Source organism: Stegostoma tigrinum, chromosome 18, assembly GCF_030684315.1.
Source record: "Stegostoma tigrinum isolate sSteTig4 chromosome 18, sSteTig4.hap1, whole genome shotgun sequence".
Classification (NCBI taxonomy): domain Eukaryota; kingdom Metazoa; phylum Chordata; class Chondrichthyes; order Orectolobiformes; family Stegostomatidae; genus Stegostoma; species Stegostoma tigrinum.
The window spans coordinates 118,234-140,986 of record NC_081371.1 but is presented as its reverse complement, the minus strand read 5'-3'; the positions used below and the strand labels follow the sequence as shown (position 1 = coordinate 140,986).

General features: G+C 46.1%; 1 protein-coding gene across 5 annotated transcripts in view; it reads left to right on the top strand.

Moving 5' to 3' along the window:
- The window catches only part of kdm5a (lysine demethylase 5A), a 210,290-nt gene that overhangs the window by 142,016 nt on the left and 45,521 nt on the right, over positions 1-22,753 (top strand). For all 5 annotated transcript variants that reach the window (XM_059652252.1, XM_048549592.2, XM_048549593.2 and 2 more), the window contains 2 exons: positions 4,207-4,386; positions 21,661-21,819. In XM_059652252.1, the coding sequence (XP_059508235.1) occupies positions 4,207-4,386; positions 21,661-21,819 (339 nt within the window). The remainder of the gene's footprint in view (positions 1-4,206; positions 4,387-21,660; positions 21,820-22,753) is intronic.

Sequence of the window (22,753 nt, the reverse complement as noted above, 5' to 3'; positions counted from 1 at the left end):
TCATGTCTCCTCCTGGCTCTTCTGAGCTCTCACTCTTTAGGTCTTTCCTGTCTACCTTGTAACACTCAAGTGCCCTAACTGAGCCTTCACATCTCATCCTAACATAAGCTGCCTTCTTCCTCTTGACCAGAGATTCCACTTCCTTCGTAAACCATGGCTCCTGCGCTCCACAGCTTCCTGCCTGCCTTATCTACTTATCTAGGACACTCAGGAGCTTTTCCTTGAATAAGCTCCATATTCCTAATGTGCCCATCCCCTGCAGTTTCCTTCCCCATCCTATGCTCCCTAAATCTTGCCTAATCGCATCGTAATTGCCTTTCCCCCAGCTATTACCCTTGCCCAGTGGTGTATGCCTATCCCTAAAGTAAACATAACAGAATTGTGATCGCTATCACCAAAGTGCTCACCTACTTCCAAATCTAACACCTGGTTGGGCTCATTTCCCAGTACCAAATCTAATGTGGCTTTGCCCCCTGTTGGCCTGTCTACATACTGTGTCAGGAAGCCCTCCTGCACACACTGGACAAAAACTGACCAATCTATCGTACTCAAACTATAGTGTTCCCAGTCAATATTTGGAAAGTTGAAGTCCCCCATGACAACTACCCTGTCTCTCTCACTCCTATCGAGAATCATCTTTGCTGTCCTTTCCTCTACGTATATCTGGAACTATTCGGAGGCCTATAGAAAACTCCCAACAGGGTGACCTCTCCTTTCCTGTTTCTGACCTCAGCCCATACTACCTCAGTTGACGAGTCCCCAAACATCCTTTCTGCAACTGTAATACAGTCCTTGACCAACAATGCCACACCTCTGCCCCTTTTACCATCTTCTCTGTTCTTACTGAAAGATCTAAATCCTGGAACCTGCAACAACCATTCCTGTCCCTGCTCTATCCATGTCTCCAAAATGGCCACAACATCGAAGTCTCAGGTACCAACCCATGCTGCAAGTTCACCCACCTTATTTGGGATGCTCCTGGTGTTGAAGTAGACATGCTTCAAACCAAATTCTTGCCGGTGCCATCTTGCGTCCCTGAAACTCTATTTTGGACCTCCCTACTCGCAACCTTTTGTATACTCGAACTACAATTTTGGCTCCCATCCCCCCACTGAATTAGTTTAAACCCACCTGAATAGCCTTAGTGAACTCCCCCCCCCCCCCCCCCAGGATATTGGTACCCCTCTGGTTCAGGTGAAGACCATCTTGCTTGCAGATGTCCCACTACCCCAGAAAGAGCCCCAATTATCCAAGAATCCAAAACTCTCCCTCCTGCACCATCCCTGTAGCCACGTGTTCAACTCCTCTCTCTCCCTATTCCTTGCCTTACTAGCACGTGGCACGGGCAGCAAACCCGAGACAAAAACTCTGTTCGTCCTAGCTCTAAGCTTCCATCCTAGCTCCCTGAATTTCTGCCTTAAACCCGTGTCTCTCTTCCTACCTATGTCGTTGGTACCTATGTGGACCACGACTTGGGGCTGCTCCCCCCTCCCCTTAAGGATCCCAAAAACACGATCAGAGACATCACGAACCCTGGCACCTGGGAGGCAACACACCGTGAGTCTCTCTCGTCTCCACAGAACCTCCTATCTGTCCCCCTAACTATGGAGTCCCCAATGACTACTGCTCTGGTCCTCTTCCCCCTTCCCATCTGAGCAGCACGGACAGACTCTGTGCCAGAGACCCTTGCCTCGCTGCTTTCTCCTGGTACACGCCCCCCCCCCCCCCCCCCCCCATAGTATCCAAAACGGTATACTTATTGTTGAGGGGAATGGCCACAGGGGATCCCTGCACTGCCTGCCGGTTTCCTTTTCGGCCGCTGACTGTAACCCATCTGCCTTTTTCTTGTACTTGTGGAGTGACTACCTCCCTGTAACTCCTCTCAATAACCTCCTCTGCCTCCCGAATGATCCGAAGTTCATCCAGCTCCAGCTCCAGTTCCCTAACGTGGTTTTCAAGGAGCTGGCATTGGGTGCACTTCTCGCAGATGTAGTCAGCAGGGACACTAATGGTGACCCTTACCTCCCACATTCTGCAGGAGGAACATTCAACTGCCTTGACCTCCATTCCCATTATTCTAAATTCCCAGAGACTGGTGAAAAATAAAGAATAAAAAATAAACTAGTTACCTTACCAATCTGGCGCACAGAACCTTGCTGTTGTGGTTAGAGGAGGAGGATGGGTGGGAGACGTTAGCCAAGTAGTGTTTCGGATAACGCAACCACACAAATATATTACCTCACTTACTCAGCAGTCCCGTGTCCGCTCCTGCTCAGCACATACTCCGCCTATTTACAAGGTAAGTTATTAAAACAGTGACTCACCTTCCCAGCAGCTACCTGGTTGTCGCTCCCGCTCCTGAAACAAAAATCCAGATCTGTTCTGAGTAATTAAATTCCACAGGCTGCCATTGGTGGAATTTGAACCTGTGCCTAAAGACTACTGGCCGGAAGTTCTGGATTACTAAACCAGTAACATTACGGGAGGTGGTGCAGTGTTACAGTGAAGTGCTTACAAGTTCAGGAGCAACACTTTATCTTTAGACTCCGCACTCTTTTGGCTTTCTAGACTGAGCATCAGATTTAACAACCACCTTTTTGTTTCCTTGTATTTCCTTCCTGTTTTTTATTCCTCTCCTTTGGTGTTGTATTCAGAAGACTTTTTTGTAGTAATTAGTTTCTTCATTATTCTATTTTCATTAATACTCCTTTTGGCTGTTGCATTGTGAAATCTCATCTGTCAATCTAATTTCACCTGAACCTATCCTACTGCAGACCTTCCAAGAGGAAGTTAGCCAGAAAGCTGAGGGGGGGAAGAATTTGTCAGACTGCTCTTCATTTTTGCAGTTTGTTGGGAAGTTGTTCAAGGGATAAACTTCAATCAGGCTCTGAAATGCTTCAAGTCTTTCACTGTAAAATGCACGAAGCAATGTTCTGAAGAAAAACAGTTTAAAGTAATGAGGTTATCTTCGAATGTTATTCTCAGACAGGAGTGTTCTATTGCAGTCAGTAGCAAAGAGGTGAAGATGAGTTTTGTGAGATCTTAAAATGAAAAGGACTTAATGGTGCCAGAGATAGTCTAGCCCTCGAACAAAGCCAGATCAGGACTATATTGATAATAGTTATCTATACGTCACTAAAGAATAGGGTAGTTTTCCCTTGCTTGTCTTCATTTCTGTTGTGAATAATTTTTCACTTTGCTTTACTTTTAACACACACACTAATATTTTACATGCTCAAATTTTGTATAGATCACTCTTTTTTTTTAAAAAAATGACTGATTAAGCCACATTCCTCTTAGGAGTCTGATGTATCTGGTCCTAACATCAAATCATTCCCTATTACAATTTGGGCCTCTAGATGAGAATGCAGTTCACACTGTTTTAGACCATAGGGATTCTCTGAATTCTACAGTGTGGATCAGGCCCTTTGGCCCAACAAGTCCATGCTGACCCTTAGAGCATCCCACGCAGACCCATCCCCCATAAACTGATCTACACTGCCTTGGTATTATTAGTAATGGATAAGTACCTGAAGCAGGGAAGAAAATGGATGCAATTGGATTACCTGGAGGGAAGAGAGAGGCACTATCAGAGATGGAAGCAAAGTGAGATTGAAATAATGACTTCTGCTTGAAATAGCAGCTAGAATGCAAACCAGAAAGGCACAAAAGTGTGGGTTTTTTAACCTTTGCCAAGATGAGAAGTGAGTGATCCTGGTTGTAAGCGGTGCTCAGGGAAAGAGGAGCCGATCAAGTGACTGGCTTCCTCTGTGCCCTGTATCTACATGTAGTGATGTCACCAGTCAGTGTTCAGTTCCTAAACTTGATTGAAGTTACTATGAAGGTCTGGCTTTCTCTATCTCACCCCTCACCTCTGTTGTGACTCAAGTTAAACTCACCATCTGTCACCTCTTTCTAATGAGAGTGGCGTTAAGGTCCTCGAACTCTAATACTCTGATCTTACAAGAATAATCTCCTTACTTAATAGTATCTTTTTGTGTCTGTAAGAAGAAAAGCGATGGCAGTCACCATATTTGAAGCTTTAAGCCTAAAGCATGATAAACATTGTGGTCTGCTCCAAAAGTGATGTTATTTTTGGACGCTGCTCCAGCACTCGTTATTATGGCAGGTTCTGTCTTGCCTTACAAGTTTAGGATCAATTATTTTGAAATGTTGCCTTACTGTGAAATTTTCTGATACGTGCAGAAGGGATCGTACAATGCGTATCTGGATCAGCTGGAAAGCCTACTTGCAAGAGGGCGCCCTATACCAGTGCGGCTGGATCCACTTCCCCAAGTGGAATCCCAAGTAGCAGCTGCTCGAGCATGGAGAGAACGTACTGCTCGAACGTTCCTGAAGAAGAACTCTACCTATACGTTGTTGCAAGTAAGTCTGTCATTTTTTAAAAAAACTTATTGAAGTAACTATCTATTTCAGTAAGCTTGCAGATGTCACAAAGTTTGAACAGGTGGATGACTGTGAGGAAGAAGATCTTGAGGCACAGGAGGATATAAATGGGTTGGCCAGATGGACAGATCAGTAGTAGAAGGAATTTAATCCAGCTAAGTGTGAGGTGATGCAATTTGACTACTCCCTTGCTCATTTAGTTCTTCCAATGAACAGTAGGACACTAGGAACCTCAGAGGATCTGGGGGATATTGGTGTGCTTGCCCACAGATCCTTGAAGGCGACAGGACAGCTTAGTAGGGTAAAATCATGGATTCTTACAGCACAGAAACAGCTGCCAGGCGCGTCAAGTCTGCACCAAAAGAACTACCACTAAAACTGCGCTAGCCCCATACCCTTGAATGTTACGATATTTGAAGTACTCATCCAAATTTTTTTTAAGGTTGTAAGCTCCACTGCTTTCCAAGACACTGCATTCTAGATTCTCACCCCCAGCTGAGTGGAAAAGCTTACTACCAATCCCCTCTAAATCTCCTGTCCCTTCGGCAAAAATGTGTCCCCTCATGATTAACCACCTCAACCAAGGGAATCAGCTACACTCTATTCATCCTGTCCATACCCCTCATAATCTTAAACACTTCAAATATAACCCCCTCAGTCTTCTCTGCTTTAATGAAAACAATCCAAGTCTGTCTCATCCCTCATTATAGCCCAGTTTCTCCATTCCAGGCAACATCCTGGTGAACCTCCTCTGTATCCCCACTTGTGCTTATCATTCTCTTCATGACATTAAGCGACCAGAATTACGCACAGTACTCCAGTTGTGGCTGACTAACACTGTACACTTCCAACGTTACCTCCTTACCCTTATACCCTAGGCCATGACAGATGAAATGAAGTGTCCCATGTGCATTCTTAACTATCCTAGTCATGTGTTTTGCTGACTTCAGGGATCTGTGAATAGTTACTCCAAGATCCTTCAGTTTTTTCTGAGCTACCTGGTGCCCTGCTATCCATTAAATACTCCCTTTGTCTTGTTTTTTCTTCCAAAGTGCATCACCTGACGCTTATCAGGCTTAAATATCATTAATCCATCTATATCTTCCTGTAACCTATAACCCTGATCGTGTTCATTATTAACCACTCTACAATCTTAGTGTCATCTGTAAATTTGCTTAGCGTTGCCCCCACATTTTCACCTGTATCATTTATGTATATAACAAACAATGAAGGTCCCAGTGCTGATCCTTGTGGTACAGCGCTGGACACTCGCCTCCAGTCACTCAAACTGCCTTTTACCACCACCTTTGTGCCCTAATACTAAGTCAGTTTCTATTTCATCTTGCCAAGGTTCCCTCCGTTTCAGTGCTTTAACATTCTCAGTCAATCTCTCATGTGGGACCTTGTCATAAGCTTTGCTAATACCCATATAAACTACAACTGAACTTTCCTTATCCCCACTTTAATCTCATTTTTGAAAAATGCTGTCAAATTTTGTCCTGGTGACTATCCTGAGTTAACCTGTGCTTTTCCAAGTTGGTATTAATTTGTTCCTTCAAAATTTTCTCCTATAGTTTTCCTACCACTGATGTGAGACTCCTCAGTTTCTAAAAAAGTGGAGCCACACTTACTGTCCTCCAGTCCTCTGACTGTTCCCCTTTTGGCCAGAGGGTAATTAAAAATTTGTCAGTGGCCCTGCAATTTTCTGATTTGCCTCCCATTGCAGACTGGGATAAAATTCATCTGGACCAGGTGATTTGAATGTTTTTAAGCCTGACCGAGTCCCCAGTACTTCCCCATTACCTCGGTCAAATTGTGGAAGTTCCTCGTAGTTCCTTTTCTTGAATTCATCCCTATGTTCTCCTTTTCCAGAGTGAAGACAAACACCCTTACTGTATCCTGTGGCATCCTGTGGTCACCCCCTCGGTCCCTAATGGGTCCTACCCTTTCATTGATTGACCTCTTCTTTTTAATGTATTTATAAAGTATCTTGAACAGGATAAGGGAGAATCCCATGTCCTTAAGCCCCCTTTTTGCTCCTCTAATTGCTTTTCTACATTCCCTCCATTTTGAATGCCTCCCAATATGCTGCCTGTAGACTTATCCGTGTGGAGCTGTTCCCAGTCCACAGAGGCCAGATCCTGCTTTATTTTAATGAAATCCACACCCCCTTCCAAAAAAAAGTCGAAAGCCATCTTTTGCATGCAATCTCTTTCAAATTCGAACCATGTTGTGTTGTGATCACTATTTGAACCATACCATGTTCAGTTAAGGCATAGGGGCACTTCCCTGTATCAGTTGTGATTATAAGAACAGGAAGTTATGTTGCAAACAAAAAACAGAAAATTGCTGGGAGAAACTCAGCAGATTGAGCAGCATCTGTGTTCTGATGAGGAGTCATAGAATAGTGAAACAGACCCTTTTGGTCCAACTCGTCCACACCAACCAGACATCCCATTCCAACCTAGTGCCATTTGCCAGCATTTGGCCCTTATCCCTCTTAATGCTTCCTATTCATCAACCCATCTAGGTGCCTTTTTAAGTGTTGTAACTGTACCATCCCCCAGCATTTCCTCCGACGGCTTGTTTCATACATGCTCCATCCTCAGTGTAAACATGTTACCCATAGTTCTTGTTTTGTTTTAAACCTTTCTCCTCTCTCTCAAAAGCTTTGTCCTCTAGTTTTGGATTCACCCAAAGGGGGAAAAATCCTTAATTGCAATTAGCCCTATCCACATCCCTCGTGATTTTATAAATCTCTATAAAGTCATCCCTCAGCCTCTGCTCCAGGTAAGAAAGCCCAGCTTATTGCTTGGTTCTAGTTGCCATGGTGTAATGGTGAGCACGCTGGTTTCTGAACCGTGTGATCAGAGTTCAAATCTAGGTGTGGGCAGCACGATGGCTCAGTGGTTAGCACTGCTGCCTCATAGCTCCAGGGACCCGGGTTCGATTCTCAGCCTTGGGCAACTGACTGTGTGGAGTTTGCACATTCTCCCTGTGTCTGCGTGGGTTTCCACCAGGTGTTCTGGTTTCATCCCACAGTCCAAGGAGGTGCAGGTTAGGTGGATTGGCCATGCTAAATTGCCTGTAGGGATGTGTAGATGAGGTGGGTTATAGAGGGAGGGGTCTGGGTGGCATGCCTGGTGGTTCGGTGTGGACTTGTTGGGCCAAAGGGTCTGTTCCCACACTGTAGGGATTCTATGATTTATTCAGCCTCTCCCTCAAACCCTGCAGTCCCATTTAACATCCTCAAATCTTTTCTACACCCCCTCCAGTTTAATGACACAAAAATGCAGCTTAGAACAGGCCCTTCAGCCCACTGCGTCTGTGTCAACCATGATGCTATTCTAAAATAATCCCATCTGCCTGCACTCAGTCCGTATCCCTCAATTTGCTGTTTGCTCATATGCCTGAATGCCTCTTAAACTTTGCCACTGTATCTGCTTCTACCACCTCCTCCTTAGCAGCTTGTAATGGGCACCTACTACCCTCTGTACAAAAAAAAAATTCCCTTCTCACCTTAAACGTATGCCCTCTGTATTTGATATTTTCATGCTGGGTAAGAGACTTCGATTTATCCACCTTTATTCATGCTCTCGTGATTTCATCAACCCTCAGCCTCTAATGCTCCATTGTAAACAATCCGAGTTTATTCAACCTTTCCTTCTAGCTAACACACTCCAATCCAGGCAACAATCTCGAGTGTTTTCTGTATTCTGTCCAAAGCTTCCATATCTTTGATTGTGTGAAGTTCTGATCATCGCGCATAGTACTGCAAATGTGGTCTGACTTGCATAGTTATAGCATGACTTGCCAACTTTGTACTTTATCCTCTAACTGGTGAAGGCAGGAATGTCATATGCCTTTTTTTAAACCACCTTAGCCACTTATGTTGCCACTTTCAGGCAGCCATAGATTTGCACCCTGCCCCTCTATAACATCTTCCTTAAGGTCTGGCCATTTACAGTATATGTTCCTGTTGCATTTCATTTCCCAAAATGTATCACCTCACACTGTCCAAATTAAATTCTATCTGACACTTCTTTTGCCCAATTTTCTAGCTAATTTGTATCCTTTTGCATTCTTTGATATCCTTTCACACGATCCACAATTCTACCAATTTTCGCATCGTGTGCAAAATATACTTATCAGACTCCTGACATTTTAATCCAAATCACTTGTTATATATCACAAACAGCAAAGGCTCCAGCACCTGGTCACAGACTTAAAATCAAAAAAAATCCCTACACATCTACACTCTCTTTCCTAAGACCAAGCCAATTTTGTAACTAACTTGCCAACTCCTCATGGATTCCATGTGATTTGAACTTTTGGGCCAGAATCATAGAATCTTAAATTTCTTTCAGTGTGGTAGCAGACCATCAAGTCAACACTGACCCTCTAAAGAGCATTGCACCCAGATTCACACCCTCCATTCTATCTCTGGTACCCTAACAATGAGGGACCTTATGAAATGTTTCAATAAAGTCCATGTGAACAACATTCACTGCCTGATCCTCATTAATCCTCTTCTTGACTTCCTCAAAACTCATTCAAGTTTGTGAGACAAGGCTCTCTCTGCATAAAACCTTGTGTCCTGTCCACAGCAAGTCTGTTCACCAAATGTAAGCACCTTTGCACATCCTTTGGCAAAGAAGCTAATCAGAAAAGTAGATTTTCTCACAGGTAACCCGAGAGCAGAGAGAAACTGCAGCCTCTGGCTGCAATGGAGAGGGGGCAAAGATAGCTTCTACTGCAGCTACCTAAAAATTTAAGAAAAAAAAACTAGAAATTCTGGTCTGCAAGAGTGGACCACACCCACCCAGGCTGCCTCCACTGTTCAAACTGCATTTTTAAAAAACAAAAGAGCCTCATAAGCTGGCTTTGGTAGCTGGCTCTGCACCCCTTCCGTACAAACTGTCTTCAAAAGAAACCAGGGCAAAATAACCCCTTAAAGCCATAGCATCGTCACATTGCTGTTAGTTACCTTAGCTAGAATGGCACTACATTTGGCCCAGGTCCTTGCTCTAGCTTGCCATTCTGTCCACGTTCAAATACAATACAGTTGGACAATATGCAGGTTTGTGCTGGCAAGTAAAGTTTCTGCTACACAAATGCCAGGTAATGACCATCTCCAATAAGAGACAATCTAACTACTGCCCCTTGATGTTTAATGGTGTTGACATCACTAGAGCCCCCACTATCAACATCTTGGAAGGCTACCATTGGCCAGAAATTTAACTGGACAGGCCATATAAATACAGTGGCTATCACAGCATGTCAGAAGCCAGGAATATTGCTCTGAGTTAATGACCATCTGACTGCCCAGAATATTTTCATCTACAATGCACTAGCCAGGAAAGTGATGCAAGACTCCCCACCTGCCTGGTTGGGTGCAATGCCAAGAACATTCAAAAAGCTTGACACTATCCAGGACAAAGCAGTCTGCTTGATTTTCCACAAGCATCCAGTCTCCACTACTGATACTCAATTGCAGCAGTGTGTACCTGGTCACAGACTTAAAGTAAAAAAAAATCCCTACACATCTACACCTTAGACAGCACCTTCCAAACTCATGACCACTTCCATCTAAAAGGACAAGGGCATTAGATACTTGGGCACACCACCAGTTGAAAGTTCCCCTCCGAGCCATTCCTCGTTCTGACTTAAGAATATGTCACTATTCCTTCACTGATACAGGGTCAAAATCATGAAATTCCCACCCTGACAGCATTGTGGGTCTAACTGCAGCATTTCAAGAATGCACTCGCTATCATCTCTCAAGGGCAACCGGGGGCAGGCAGTAAATGCTGGCCAGTGATACTCGCGTCCCACGAGTGGGGGAGAAACCTCTCTCAATTTGCACGGGCAAGACATCTGGTGAAGATTAGATCTGACTCTGGTCCTCATTTCCAATGGTCAAGGAGAATACCAGCACTCCTTTTGCTCAGGAAATGAGAGGGAGTTAATGACAATGTAGAACCATCTATTTGTAATAAACTTCTGGGGCACAGGAATCGTCTGATCTGCTGTCTTATTACAGTTACAACCTTGCATGCTGCTGCTACTTTCAGTATGGTCCGCATCAGCCTGTAGGCTTTTGGAATTCCATGGTGCTGTTCGATATTATAAATTCCCTCCCACTCACTCACCAATTCTTGGTGCAGTGACAATGTCGAGTTAAACTTAATACAAGACTTTAATTTGACCAAGCTGCTTTGCTAGATTGTGGCCGACACAAATGTTTTTATTGTTTGACCTAATCTTGGGACTCCAGATCAAAAAAAGTTTCCTTTTTAAGACTAGTATTTAGAACATAGAACATAGAACATAGAACAGTACAGCACAGAACAGGCCCTTCAGCCCACAATGTTGTGCCGACCATTGATCCTCATGTATGCACCCTCAAATTTCTGTGACCATATGCATGTCCAGCAGTCTCTTAAATGACCCCAATGACCTTGCTTCCACAACTGCTGCTGGCAACGCATTCCATGCTCTCACAACTCTCTGTGTAAAGAACCTGCCTCTGACATCCCCTCTATACTTTCCACCAACCAGCTTAAAACTATGACCCCTCGTGCTAGCCGTTTCTGCCCTGGGAAACAGTCTCTGGCTATCAACTCTATCTATGCCTCTCATTATCTTGTATACCTCAATTAGGTCCCCTCTCCTCCTCCTTTTCTCCAATGAAAAGGGACCAAGCTCAGTCAACCTCTCTTCATAAGATAAGCCCTCCAGTCCAGGCAGCATCCTGGTAAACCTCCTCTGAACCCTCTCCAAAGCATCCACATCTTTCCTATAATACGGCGACCAGAACTGGACGCAGTATTCCAAGTGCGGTCTAACCAAAGCTTTATAGAGCTGCAACAAGATCTCACGACTCTTAAACTCAATCCCCCTGTTAATGAAAGCCAAAACACCATATGCTTTCTTAACAACCCTGTCCACTTAGGTGGCCATTTTAAGGGATCTATGTATCTGCACACCAAGATCCCTCTGTTCCTCCACGCTGCCAAGAATCCTATCCTTAATCCTGTACTCAGCTTTCAAATTCGACCTTCCAAAATGCATCACCTCGCATTTATCCAGGTTGAACTCCATCTGCCACCTCTCAGCCCATCTCTGCATCCTGTCAATGTCCTGCTGCAGCCTACAACAGCCCTCTATACTGTCAACGACACCTCCGACCTTTGTGTCGTCTGCAAACTTGCTGACCCATCCTTCAATCCCCTCATCCAAGTCATTAATAAAAATTACAAACAGTAGAGGCCCAAGGACAGACCCCTGTGGAACCCCACTCACCACTGACTTCCAGGCAGAATATTTTCCTTCTACTACCACTCGCTGTCTTCTGTTGGCCAGCCAATTCTGTATCCAAGCAGCTAAGTTTCCCTGTATCCCATTCCTCCTGACCTTCTGAATGAGCCTACCATAGGGAACCTTATCAAATGCCTTGCTGAAGTCCATATACACCACATCCACAGCTCGACCCTCATCAACCTTACTAGTCACATCCTCAAAAAACTCGATAAGGTTTGTGAGGCATGACCTACCCCTCACAAAGCCGTGTTGACTGTATTTGATCAAGCCATGCTCCTCCAGATGGTCATAAATCCTATCCCTCAGAATCCTTTCTAACACCTTGCAGACGACAGACGTGAGACTTACTGGTCTGTAATTGCCGGGGATTTCCCTATTTCCTTTCTTGAAGAGAGGAATTACATTTGCCTCTCTCCAGTCCTCAGGTACGACTCCAGTGGAGAGCGAGGATGCAAAGATCTTCACAAGTGGCGAAGCAATTTCATTTCTCGCTTCCCAAAGCAGCCGAGGACAAATCTGGTCCAGGCCTGGCGACTTGTCAATCTTAATGTTTGACAAAATTTTCAGCACATCAGCTTCCTCTATCTCTATCCATTCCAGCATGCACACCTGCTCTTCAAAGGTTTCATTCACTACAAAGTTCGTTTCTTTCGTAAAGACAGAAGCAAAAAACTCATTAAGGGCTTCCCCTACCTCCTCAGACTCCACACACAAGTTCCCTATGCTATCCCTGATCGGCCCTACTCTTTCTTTGACCATTCTCTTATTCCTCACATAAGTGTAAAATGCCTTTGTGTTTTCCCTAATCCGTTCTGCCAAGCCTTTCTCGTGCCCCCTCCTGGCTCTCCTCAGACCTTTTTTGAGCTCCTTCCTTGCCTGCGAGTAATCCTCTCTAGCTGAACTTGACCCTAGCTTCCTCCACCTTATGTAAGCCACCTTCTTCCTTTTCACAAGAAGCTCCACCGCTCTATTTACTTCAATTAACGAGTACAACTTTTGAAACATCATTACGTAACTTGTGAAACTGCGAGTGTCTTGTAATACCACCCCCATTCTTCTAGTGTGACACTGAGTAAGGTTGCCAATTAACATCAAATTTATCAACCTCATACATAATTGAATTTTTTCTTAAGTCATAAAGGGGAAATTGCTTTCCATTCACTTGGATTTGAATCCCACATCCAGATTTGGAAGATCAGTGTTCCCCCTAAGTAACTTAGTAAGCAAGTGAACAGGATCAACCAGATTTTAACAAGACTGAAGAATTCTACTCTGAATTCCAAGTTACCATGGTTATGTTTATGAACGAACTTCATAGAATATTTGTGTTTGCGTAGGACAGCTCAGCCCACTCAGACTAATTAGTAGCCCACTAACAATTAAAGCACTTAAACTAATTTGCCTGGTGGCGGGTGGCTCTCTCTGCGGGGTGTGGAATCCAAAGGTCACCTTAAGCAAGGGAAGATGAACTGCCAAAATCAGAAGTGACACCAAGTGAATAAAAAAGAAAACATAGATTTAATAGACTAGTCAAAGCACAAGGGAGTTTGGCACATTTGGATAGTATTTATTTTAAGGTAGATGAGTTGGGAATGATGTCATTGCTATTACTGAGACATGATTAGGATAGGGGCACATTGGCAACTCAATATTTCAGGATACATGATCTTCAGGTGAGACCAAAGGCGCCCAAAGAGAAGGAGGTATTGCAGTTTGGGCCAGGGAATCTATTACGGCAATAAAGAAAGCTCCTCAAATGAAGCCATATTGATAAACTTAAAAACCAAAAGGGGGCAATCCCATTGTTGCGAGTGTTCTACAAGCCCCAATCAGTCCCTAAGAAATAGAAGAGAAGCTGTGTAGGCAAATTTCAGTCATGTTTTAAAAAAAAATAGAATAGTGATAGTAGGAGATTTCAACTTCTCCCAATATGAACTGGGATGAAATGAATCCCAGGTTGTTGAGTGACCCAAGGGAAGAAATGGAGGCATTTGCAAAAATTTTCAATTCCTCTCTGGCCACAGGAGAGACACTGGAAGATAGCCAATGTGGTACTTTTATTCAAGAATGGAGCAAGGGATAAACCAGGAAGCCAGACTGCTCAGTCTAACTTGAATGGTGGAGAAACTATTGGAAGTAATTCTGAGGGACAGAATTAATGTGCATTGGGAGAGGCAAGAACAGTCAGCATAGCTTTGTTAAAGGGAAGGTCATGTCTGACCAACTTGATTGCATTGTTGAAAAGGTGACATTGAACAGCTATGTAGATGAGGGATGCATTTTGATGTAATCTACTTGGACTTCAAGGTTTTTGATAAGGTCCCAGATGGGGGACTGGCAAACCTAAGAGCCCATGGGGTCCATGAAAACTTGGCAAATTGGATGCACAGTTGACACACCATCAGGCACCAGAGGGTGATGAATATGAGGTTTCACAGGGGTCAGTGTTGTACCCTTTCCATTTGTGGTTTATGTAAGTGATTTAGACTTGAATGTAGGAGGGAGTCAGTTTGCAGACAATATAAGCATTGAGGTGGTAAATAAGGAAGATGACCTTAAACTACAAGAATCCATGGATGGGCTGGTCAGATGGGTTAATCAGTGATGCATGGAATTTAATCTGATAAATGGGTGAGGTGATACACTTGCAGGATAAACAAGGCAAAGGAATACGTGATGAATGGTAGGACCCTGGTTTACATATTCACTGGCCCCTTAGAGTATCATGACATTTGGATAAAGTGGTTGAGAAATTATATGGTATACTTGTCCTTTTGGCATTTGAGGTAATGCTGGAACTGCATAAAGTCTAGGTTAGGACACAACTAGAGTATTGTGTGCATTTCTGGAATCTAGATTATAGGAAGGATGTAATAGCACCGGAGAGGGTGCAGAGGAGATTTACCAGAATGTTGCCTGGTTTGGAGAGCTTCAGTTATGAAGTGGGATTGGACAGACAGGTTGTTTCCCTTAGAGCAGTGGAGATTGAGAGGGGACATTGTTGAGATGTACAAAATGATGAAGGGAATAAATGGAGTAGGCAGGAAGGAGCTTTATCCCTTTGATTTGAGGGATCATTGACCAGTGGGCTTAGATTTAAAGTAAGGTGCAGGAGATGTGAGAAAAAGCTTTTTCACCCAGTGTGGTGGGAATCTGAACCTGCAAGGGCGGAAGAGGTAGAAACTTTCTAACATTTGAGAGGTGTTTAGATGGGCACTTGCCAGGCCATGGGCCAAGTGAGGAAAATTGTTCTAGTTAGGTAACAAGGTGTAGAGCTGGATGAGCAAAGCAGGCCAAGCAGCATCATAGGAGCAGGAAAGCTGACGTTTCAGGCGTAGACCTGTCTTCAGAAATGGGGGAGGGGAAGAGGATTTTGAAATAAGTAGGCAGAGAGGGGGAGGCGGATAGAAGATTGATAGAGGAGCAGAAAGGTGGAGAGGAGACAGACAAGCTAGAGGCGGGGATGGAGCCAGTAAAGGTGAGTGTAGGTTGAGAGGTAGGGAGGACTGACCTGTCAAGGGAGTGGGATGAGGTTAGTAGGTAGAAGATGAGGGTGAGGCTTGAGGTGGGAGGAGGGGTTAGGTGGGAGGAAGAACCAGTTAGGGAGGCAGGAACAAGCTGGGCTGGTTTTGGGATGCGGTAGGGGAGGGGAGATTTTGAAGCTTGTGAAGTTGACAAGGGAGGTGCAGTTGTAGAATGGTGCGCTGACCTCGACATTGCCGAGGCTAGACGTCAACTCTGTCTCCACCTCCAATCGCCCACTTGATCATGACCACACCCCCGAACACCAAACCATCCACAACCTCACCACCTCAGGTGACCTCCTGCCCACAGCCTCCAACCTCATCATTGCCCAACCCTGCACCACCCACTTCTATCTCCTTCACAAAATCCACAAACCTGACTGCCCTGGTCAACCCATTGTCTGCACCTATCTGGACCCCATTTTCTCCCCCTTGGTCCAGGAGTTCCCTACTTAAATCAGTGACACCACCCATGCCCTCCACCTCCTCCAGAACTTCCATTTCCCTGGTCCCCAACACCTCATCTTTACCATGGACGTCCAGTCCCTATACGCTTGCATCCCCCATACAAATGGCCTAAAGGTCCTCCACTTCTTCCTGTCCCACAGGCCCAAACAGTCCCCCTCCACTGACAACCTTACCTGCTTAGCCGAACTCGCCCTCACCCTCAACAACTTTTCTTTCAATTCCTCCCACTTCCTACAGACAATGGGGGTGACCATGGGTACCCGCATGGGCCCAAGCTATGCCTGCCTCTTTGTGGGTTACATGGAACAATCGCTCTTTTGTAGCTACACTGGCCCTAAACCACACCTCTTCTTTCATTACATTGATGATTGTATCGGTGCTGCCTCATGCTCCCATGAGGAGCTTGAGCAATTCATCTACTTCACCAGCACCTTCCACCTTAAGTTCACCTGGACCATATCTAATACCTCTCTCTCCTTCCTGGACCTCTGTCTCTCCGTCTCCAGCAACCACCTAGAAACTGATATCCATTTCAAGCCCAGCGACTCCTGCAGCTACCTAGAATATACCTCCTCCCACCCACGTTCCTGCAAAAATGCCATCCCCTATTCCCAGCTCCTTCATCTTCGCTGCATCTGCTCCTAGGATGAAGCATTCCACTCCCGTACATCCCAGATGTCCACGTTCTTCAGGGACTGCAACTCTCTTTCTTCTTCCTCCTCTTCCCCCCCCCGCCCCCAGTGGTCGAGAACACCCTCGACCGTGTCTTCTGCATTTCCTGCAAATCATCCCTCCACCCCCTTCCTGTAATAAAAACCAAAACAGATTTCCCCTTGTCCTGGTGTACCACCCCACCAACCTCCAGATCTAACACAACCTCCTCCGACAATTCTGCCATCTGCAACCCCACCACCCAAGACATTTCCCTCCCCACCCTTATCTGCCTTCTGGAGGGACCAATCTCTCCATGACTCCCTTGTCTGCTCACACTCCCCTGCAGCCCCACTACTTTTCCCTGTGATCACAGGAAGTGCTGTACATGCCCCTACACCTCTTTTCTCCCCCCCCCCCCCCAACCCACCCCCATCCCACCCCCATCCCCAGGCCCCAAGAAGACTTTTCGCATCGAGCAGATGTTCACCTGCACATCTGCTAATGTGGTATACTGCATCCACTGTTCCCGTTGTGGCCTCCTCTACACTGGGGAAACCGAGCAGAGGCTTGGGGACCGCTTTGCAAAACACCTACACTCGGTTTGCACTAAACAACCACATCTCCCAGTCGCGAACCATTTCAACTCCCCCTTCACTGACAACATGTCCATCCTGGGCCTCCTGCAGTGCCACAACGATCTACCCGAAGGTAGCAAATCATATTCCGCTTGGGAACCCTGCAGCCCAATGGTATCAATGTGGATGTCACAAGCTTCAAAATCTCCCCCTCCCCCTACCACATCCCAAAACCAGCCCAGCTTGTTCCCCAGCTCCCTAACCTGTCCTTCCTCCCACCTATCCCCTCCTTCCACCTCACGCCCCACCTCCATCTCCTATCTACTAACCTCATCCCGCCCCCTTGAACTGTCCGTCCATCCTACCTCCCCTCCTACACTCACCTTTCCTGCCTCCATCCCCGCCTTTTTGTCCTGTCTGTCTCCTCTCCACCTATCTTCTCCTCTGTCAATCTTTGATTTGTTTCCCCCCCTCCCTATTTATTTCAGAACCACCTTCCCCCTCCCCCATTTCTGAAGAAGGATCTTGGCCGGAGAAGTCAGCTTTCCCGCTGCTCTGATGCTTGGCTTTCTATGTTCATCCAGCTCTACACTTTGTTATCTCAGATTGTCCAGCATCTGCAGTTCCTACTATCTCTGTTCTCGTTTTATGGTTGTTTCGGACTGGTACAGACACGATGGCCTTTTTCAATGCTGTAGAACTCTGACTCTTTGTTTACAGCACTTTTGTCATCAAGAAATGTTCCTCTGAATAATGCTGGTCTTTAACCTCTCATGCCCAAAAATAAATGAAACGATTTGTCATAAAGGACCTTCATTTTAGATTCTAGAGGTCGTGACCACTGTTGATGGGACAAGGAATGCGAGATCTCCTTCTATGCTCCATTGGCCCTTAGTAGTCTCAATTCAGCAAGTGATAAAATTGACCAAGTGTTCAGGTGCATTGCACATCTGGACAAAAGGAAAGATATACAGCAGAAGTCAGTCAAACTGGTATGGAGTATATAGTTAGAAAGATGAGAATGGCATTCCGAGGGTCAACAGTTGAGGATTCCTTCTTGTAATTCAGCATTGTAGAAGCGTGACAGATGAATTGATTTCTAATATTGGGGTGGGAGCAGAATATAGAAATTCACAGCATGGAAGGAGGTTGCTGAGTATCTTGTGCCCATGTGAGCTCTTATTTTAATTTCATTCTGAACTAATCCTGCTGTTCACATATCACCAATGTCTTACATTTTTATATTTCAGTTTTTGGTCCAGTACCAGTTGTCTATGGCTCAACATACCTCATGGCAAAACATTCCAAGATCCAGGATCTTTATGTAAAGATTTTTCTCAGAGGCTCACCTTAGCTAGAACAAATGGAACTTCTCCATTTGCTCCACAAACCATTGTGATTTCAAAATGCTTTATCACATTGCCACTAGGTTTTCATTATGTTTGTAGAAGTCCCAGTATCTTGGCTGATCTGATTCTACTTTCCCATCTATGATGTACTCCTGAAGCCACGCTGTGCTTTTGATCTGGCATTTTTCGCCAATGAAGTGCTCAAAACCGCACACAATGCACTAGCATTGAATGAAGCAATGGCTTGTGCTTTTTTCTTTCCAGCTATTGTATCTCATGTATATAATCATCAAATAAAGTGTTTATAATCTCTGATTTTATTTTGCTGCATTTCTATATAAGTTTAGAAACAACAAACTGAGGCCTGATTTGAAAAGCACCAGATGCCAGAATATTTGTCAGAAGAAATTAGCTTGAAATTGAGCAGGAGGCCAGTTAATGAGTTTTGATGCAGTCGTCATTAATTACAAGAAAAGCTACCAGGTGACTAAGATAATAAAATGTGAGGCTGGATGAACACAGCAGGCCAAGCAGCATCTCGGGAGCACAAAAGCTGACGTTTCGGGCCTAGACCCTTCATCAGAGAGGGGGATGGGGAGAGGGAACTGGAATAAATAGGGAGAGAGGGGGAGGCGGACCGAAGATGGAGAGTAAAGAAGATAGGTGGAGAGAGTGTAGGTGGGGAGGTAGGGAGGGGATAGGTCGGTCCAGGGAAGACGGACAGGTCAAGGAGGTGGGATGAGGTTAGTAGGTAGCTGGGGGTGCGGCTTGGGGTGGGAGGAAGGGATGGGTGAGAGGAAGAACCGGTTAGGGAGGCAGAGACAGGTTGGACTGGTTTTGGGATGCAGTGGGTGGGGGGGCAAGAGCTGGGCTGGTTGTGTGGTGCAGTGCGGGGAGGGGACGAACTGGGCTGGTTTAGGGATGCAGTAGGGGAAGGGGAGATTTTGAAACTGGTGAAGTCCACATTGATACCATATGGCTGCAGGGTTCCCAGGCGGAATATGAGTTGCTGTTCCTGCAACCTTCGGGTGGCATCATTGTGGCACTGCAGGAGGCCCATATCTCCAACACCATTCACGACCTCATCACCACAGGGGACCTCCCACCCACAGCCTCCAACCTCATTGTTCCCCAACCCCGCACGGCCCGTTTCTGTCTCCTTCCCAAAATCCACAAACCTGCCTGCCCTGGTCGACCCATCGTCTCAGCCTGCTCCTGCCCCACCGAACTCATCTCCACCTATCTGGACTCCATTTTCTCCCCTTTGGTCCAGGAACTCCCCACCTACGTCCGTGACACCACCCACGCCCTCCACCTCCTCCAGGACTTCCAATTCCCTGGCCCCCCAACACCTCATATTCACCATGGACATCCAGTCCCTGTACACCTGCATTCCGCATGGAGCTGGCCTCAAGGCCCTCCGCTTCTTCCTATCCCGCAGGCCCGACCAGTCCCCCTCCACCGACACTCTCATCCGCCTAGCTGAACTCGTCCTCACACTCAACAACTTCTCTTTTGACTCCTCCCACTCCCTACAGACTAAGGGGGTGGCCATGGGCACCCGCATGGGCCCCAGCTATGCCTGCCTCTTTGTAGGTTACGTGGAACAGTCCCTCTTCCGCACCTACACAGGCCCCAAACCCCACCTCTTCCTCCGGTACATTGATGACTGTATCGGCGCCGCCTCTTGCTCCCCAGAGGAGCTCGAACAGTTCATCCACTTCACCAACACCTTCCACCCCAACCTTCAGTTCACCTGGGCCATCTCCAGCACATCCCTCACCTTCCTGGACCTCTCAGTCTCCATCTCAGGCAACCAGCTTGTAACTGATGTCCATTTCAAGCCCACCGACTCCCACAGCTACCTAGAATACACCTCCTCCCACCCACCCTCCTGCAAAAATTCCATCCCCTATTCCCAATTCCTCCGCCTCTGCCGCATCTGCTCCCACGATAAGACATTCCACTCCCGCACATCCCAGATGTCCAAGTTCTTTAAGGACCGCAACTTTCCCCCCACGGTGATCGAGAATGCCCTTGACCGCGTCTCCCGTATTTCCCGCAACACATCCCTCACACCCCGCCCCCGCCACAACCGCCCCAAGAGGATCCCCCTCGTTCTCACACACCACCCTACCGACCTCTGGATACAACGCATTATCCTCCGACACTTCCGCCATCTACAATCCGACCCCACCACCCAAGACATTTTTCCATCCCCTCCCCTGTCAGCTTTCCGGAGAGACCACTCTCTCCGTGACTCCCTTGTTCGCTCCACACTGCCCTCCAACCCCACCACACCCGGCACCTTCCCCTGCAACCACAGGAAATGCTACACCTGTCCCCACACCTCCTCCCTCACCCCCATCCCAGGCCCCAAGATGACATTCCACATTGGCAGATGTGCAGGTGAACCTCTGTTTAATGTGGTATACTGCATCCACTGTACCCGGTGCGGCTTCCTCTACATTGGGGAAACCAAGCAGAGGCTTGGGGACCGCTTTGCAGAACACCTCCGCTCAGTTCGCAACAAACAACTGCACCTCCCAGTCGCAAACCATTTCCACTCCCCCTCCCATTCTCTAGATGACATGTCCATCATGGGCCTCCTGCAGTGCCACAATGATGCCACCCGAAGGTTGCAGGAACAGCAACTCATATTCCGCCTGGGAACCCTGCAGCCATATGGTATCAATGTGGACTTCACCGGTTTCAAAATCTCCCCTTCCCCTACTGCATCCCTAAACCAGCCCAGTTCGTCCCCTCCCCCCACTGCACCACACAACCAGCCCAGCTCTTACCCCCCCACCCACTGCATCCCAAAACCAGTCCAACCTGTCTCTGCCTCCCTAACCAGTTCTTCCTCTCACCCATCCCTTCCTCCCACCCCAAGCCGCACCCCCAGCTACCTACTAACCTCATCCCACCTTGACCTGTCCGTCTTCCCTGGACCGACCTATCCCCTCCCTACCTCCCCACCTACATTCTCTCCACCTATCTTCTTTACTCTCCATCTTCGGTCCGCCTCCCCCTCTCTCCCTATTTATTCCAGTTCCCTCTCCCCATCCCCCTCTCTGATGAAGGGTCTAGGCCCGAAACGTCAGCTTTTGTGCTCCTGAGATGCTGCTTGGCCTGCTGTGTTCATCCAGCCTCACATTTTATTATCTTGGAATTCTCCAGCGTCTGCAGTTCCCATTATCTCTGATACTATCAGGTGACTAGTTACTAATTACAATACATTGAAAGATCTTGCTGTCATTGAACAACAATTTTGAAGTTGTCAGAAAACAATGATGAAATACACTGAACTGGTGTATGTGATATGCAAATCTGAAAATGTTGTTCCCTGATCCCTGTTAGGTGCTGAGCCCCAGGACAAATATTGGTGTTTACTGCAGTGGAAAGAATAAACGGAAAAAAATGAAAGAATTATTGATGGAGAAAGAGAGGGACTTCGATTTGGAGAGCTTGAGCGACTTAGAAGAGGTGGCTGAACAATCCAGTGACCCAAACACAGTTGTGAGTATCAGATATCTTTGCTTTCCGAGCTCCAATTCATCAAATTGACTAAATTCTCCAGGCATCTTGTAATCTCCTAAATTCTTGTTAGATATCCAGATTTCCTGCTGAGACATTTCTGACTCTTAGTGGAATTCTGACTCTTCATTTTGAGGAGTTCTGCTCTGAAATGTTTTCTAATCCCCAGCTACTTTGCTCCATTGTCTATTTGCATAATTTTGAATATGCTTAGTATGTTGTTATAATGAACTTCCTGCTCTTTCTCAAGCACTAACTACAATGAATGTTGAAATATTGGCTGTTAACTTGGTGATTTTATACAAACTGGTTCATTAGTTTTGATGGTAATGGAAGGTAAACAAAGGGGAAACTGATCATTGAATCCCTACAATGTGGAAGCAAGCCATTTGGACTATGGAGTCCACACTGACCCTCTGGGGGCATCCCATTCAGATCCTCCCACCTATCATTGCTTTAACTCTGTATTTCTCATGGCCAATCCATCTAACCAGCACATCTTTGGACCGCAGGAGGAAACTGGAGCACGTGGAAGAAACCCTCACAGATATGGGGAGAATGACTGACTGTGTGGAGTTTGCACAGTCACCCAAGAGTGGAATCAAACTGGGTCCCTGGTGTTGTGAGGCAACAATGCTAGCCACTAAAGTCACCGTGCTGCCCATTGATGTTACCATTTGCTGGAATTCTAATAATTCCACCCACTTGAAAACCCACATTGCATGACTTTAAAAGTGCTGGAGTTTTCAGCCCTTCATGCTGCTGTTATTTTGTCACTCTGATATAGAACTTAAGCAAAAGGAACAGGATTAGGCTATTCAGCCTCCTGTTTGCTGTGTAATCCAAGTAATGAATAATCTGATGTTTGCCTTAACTGCCTTTCTTCCGTAATTCCTGACTTCCTTATCAAACACAC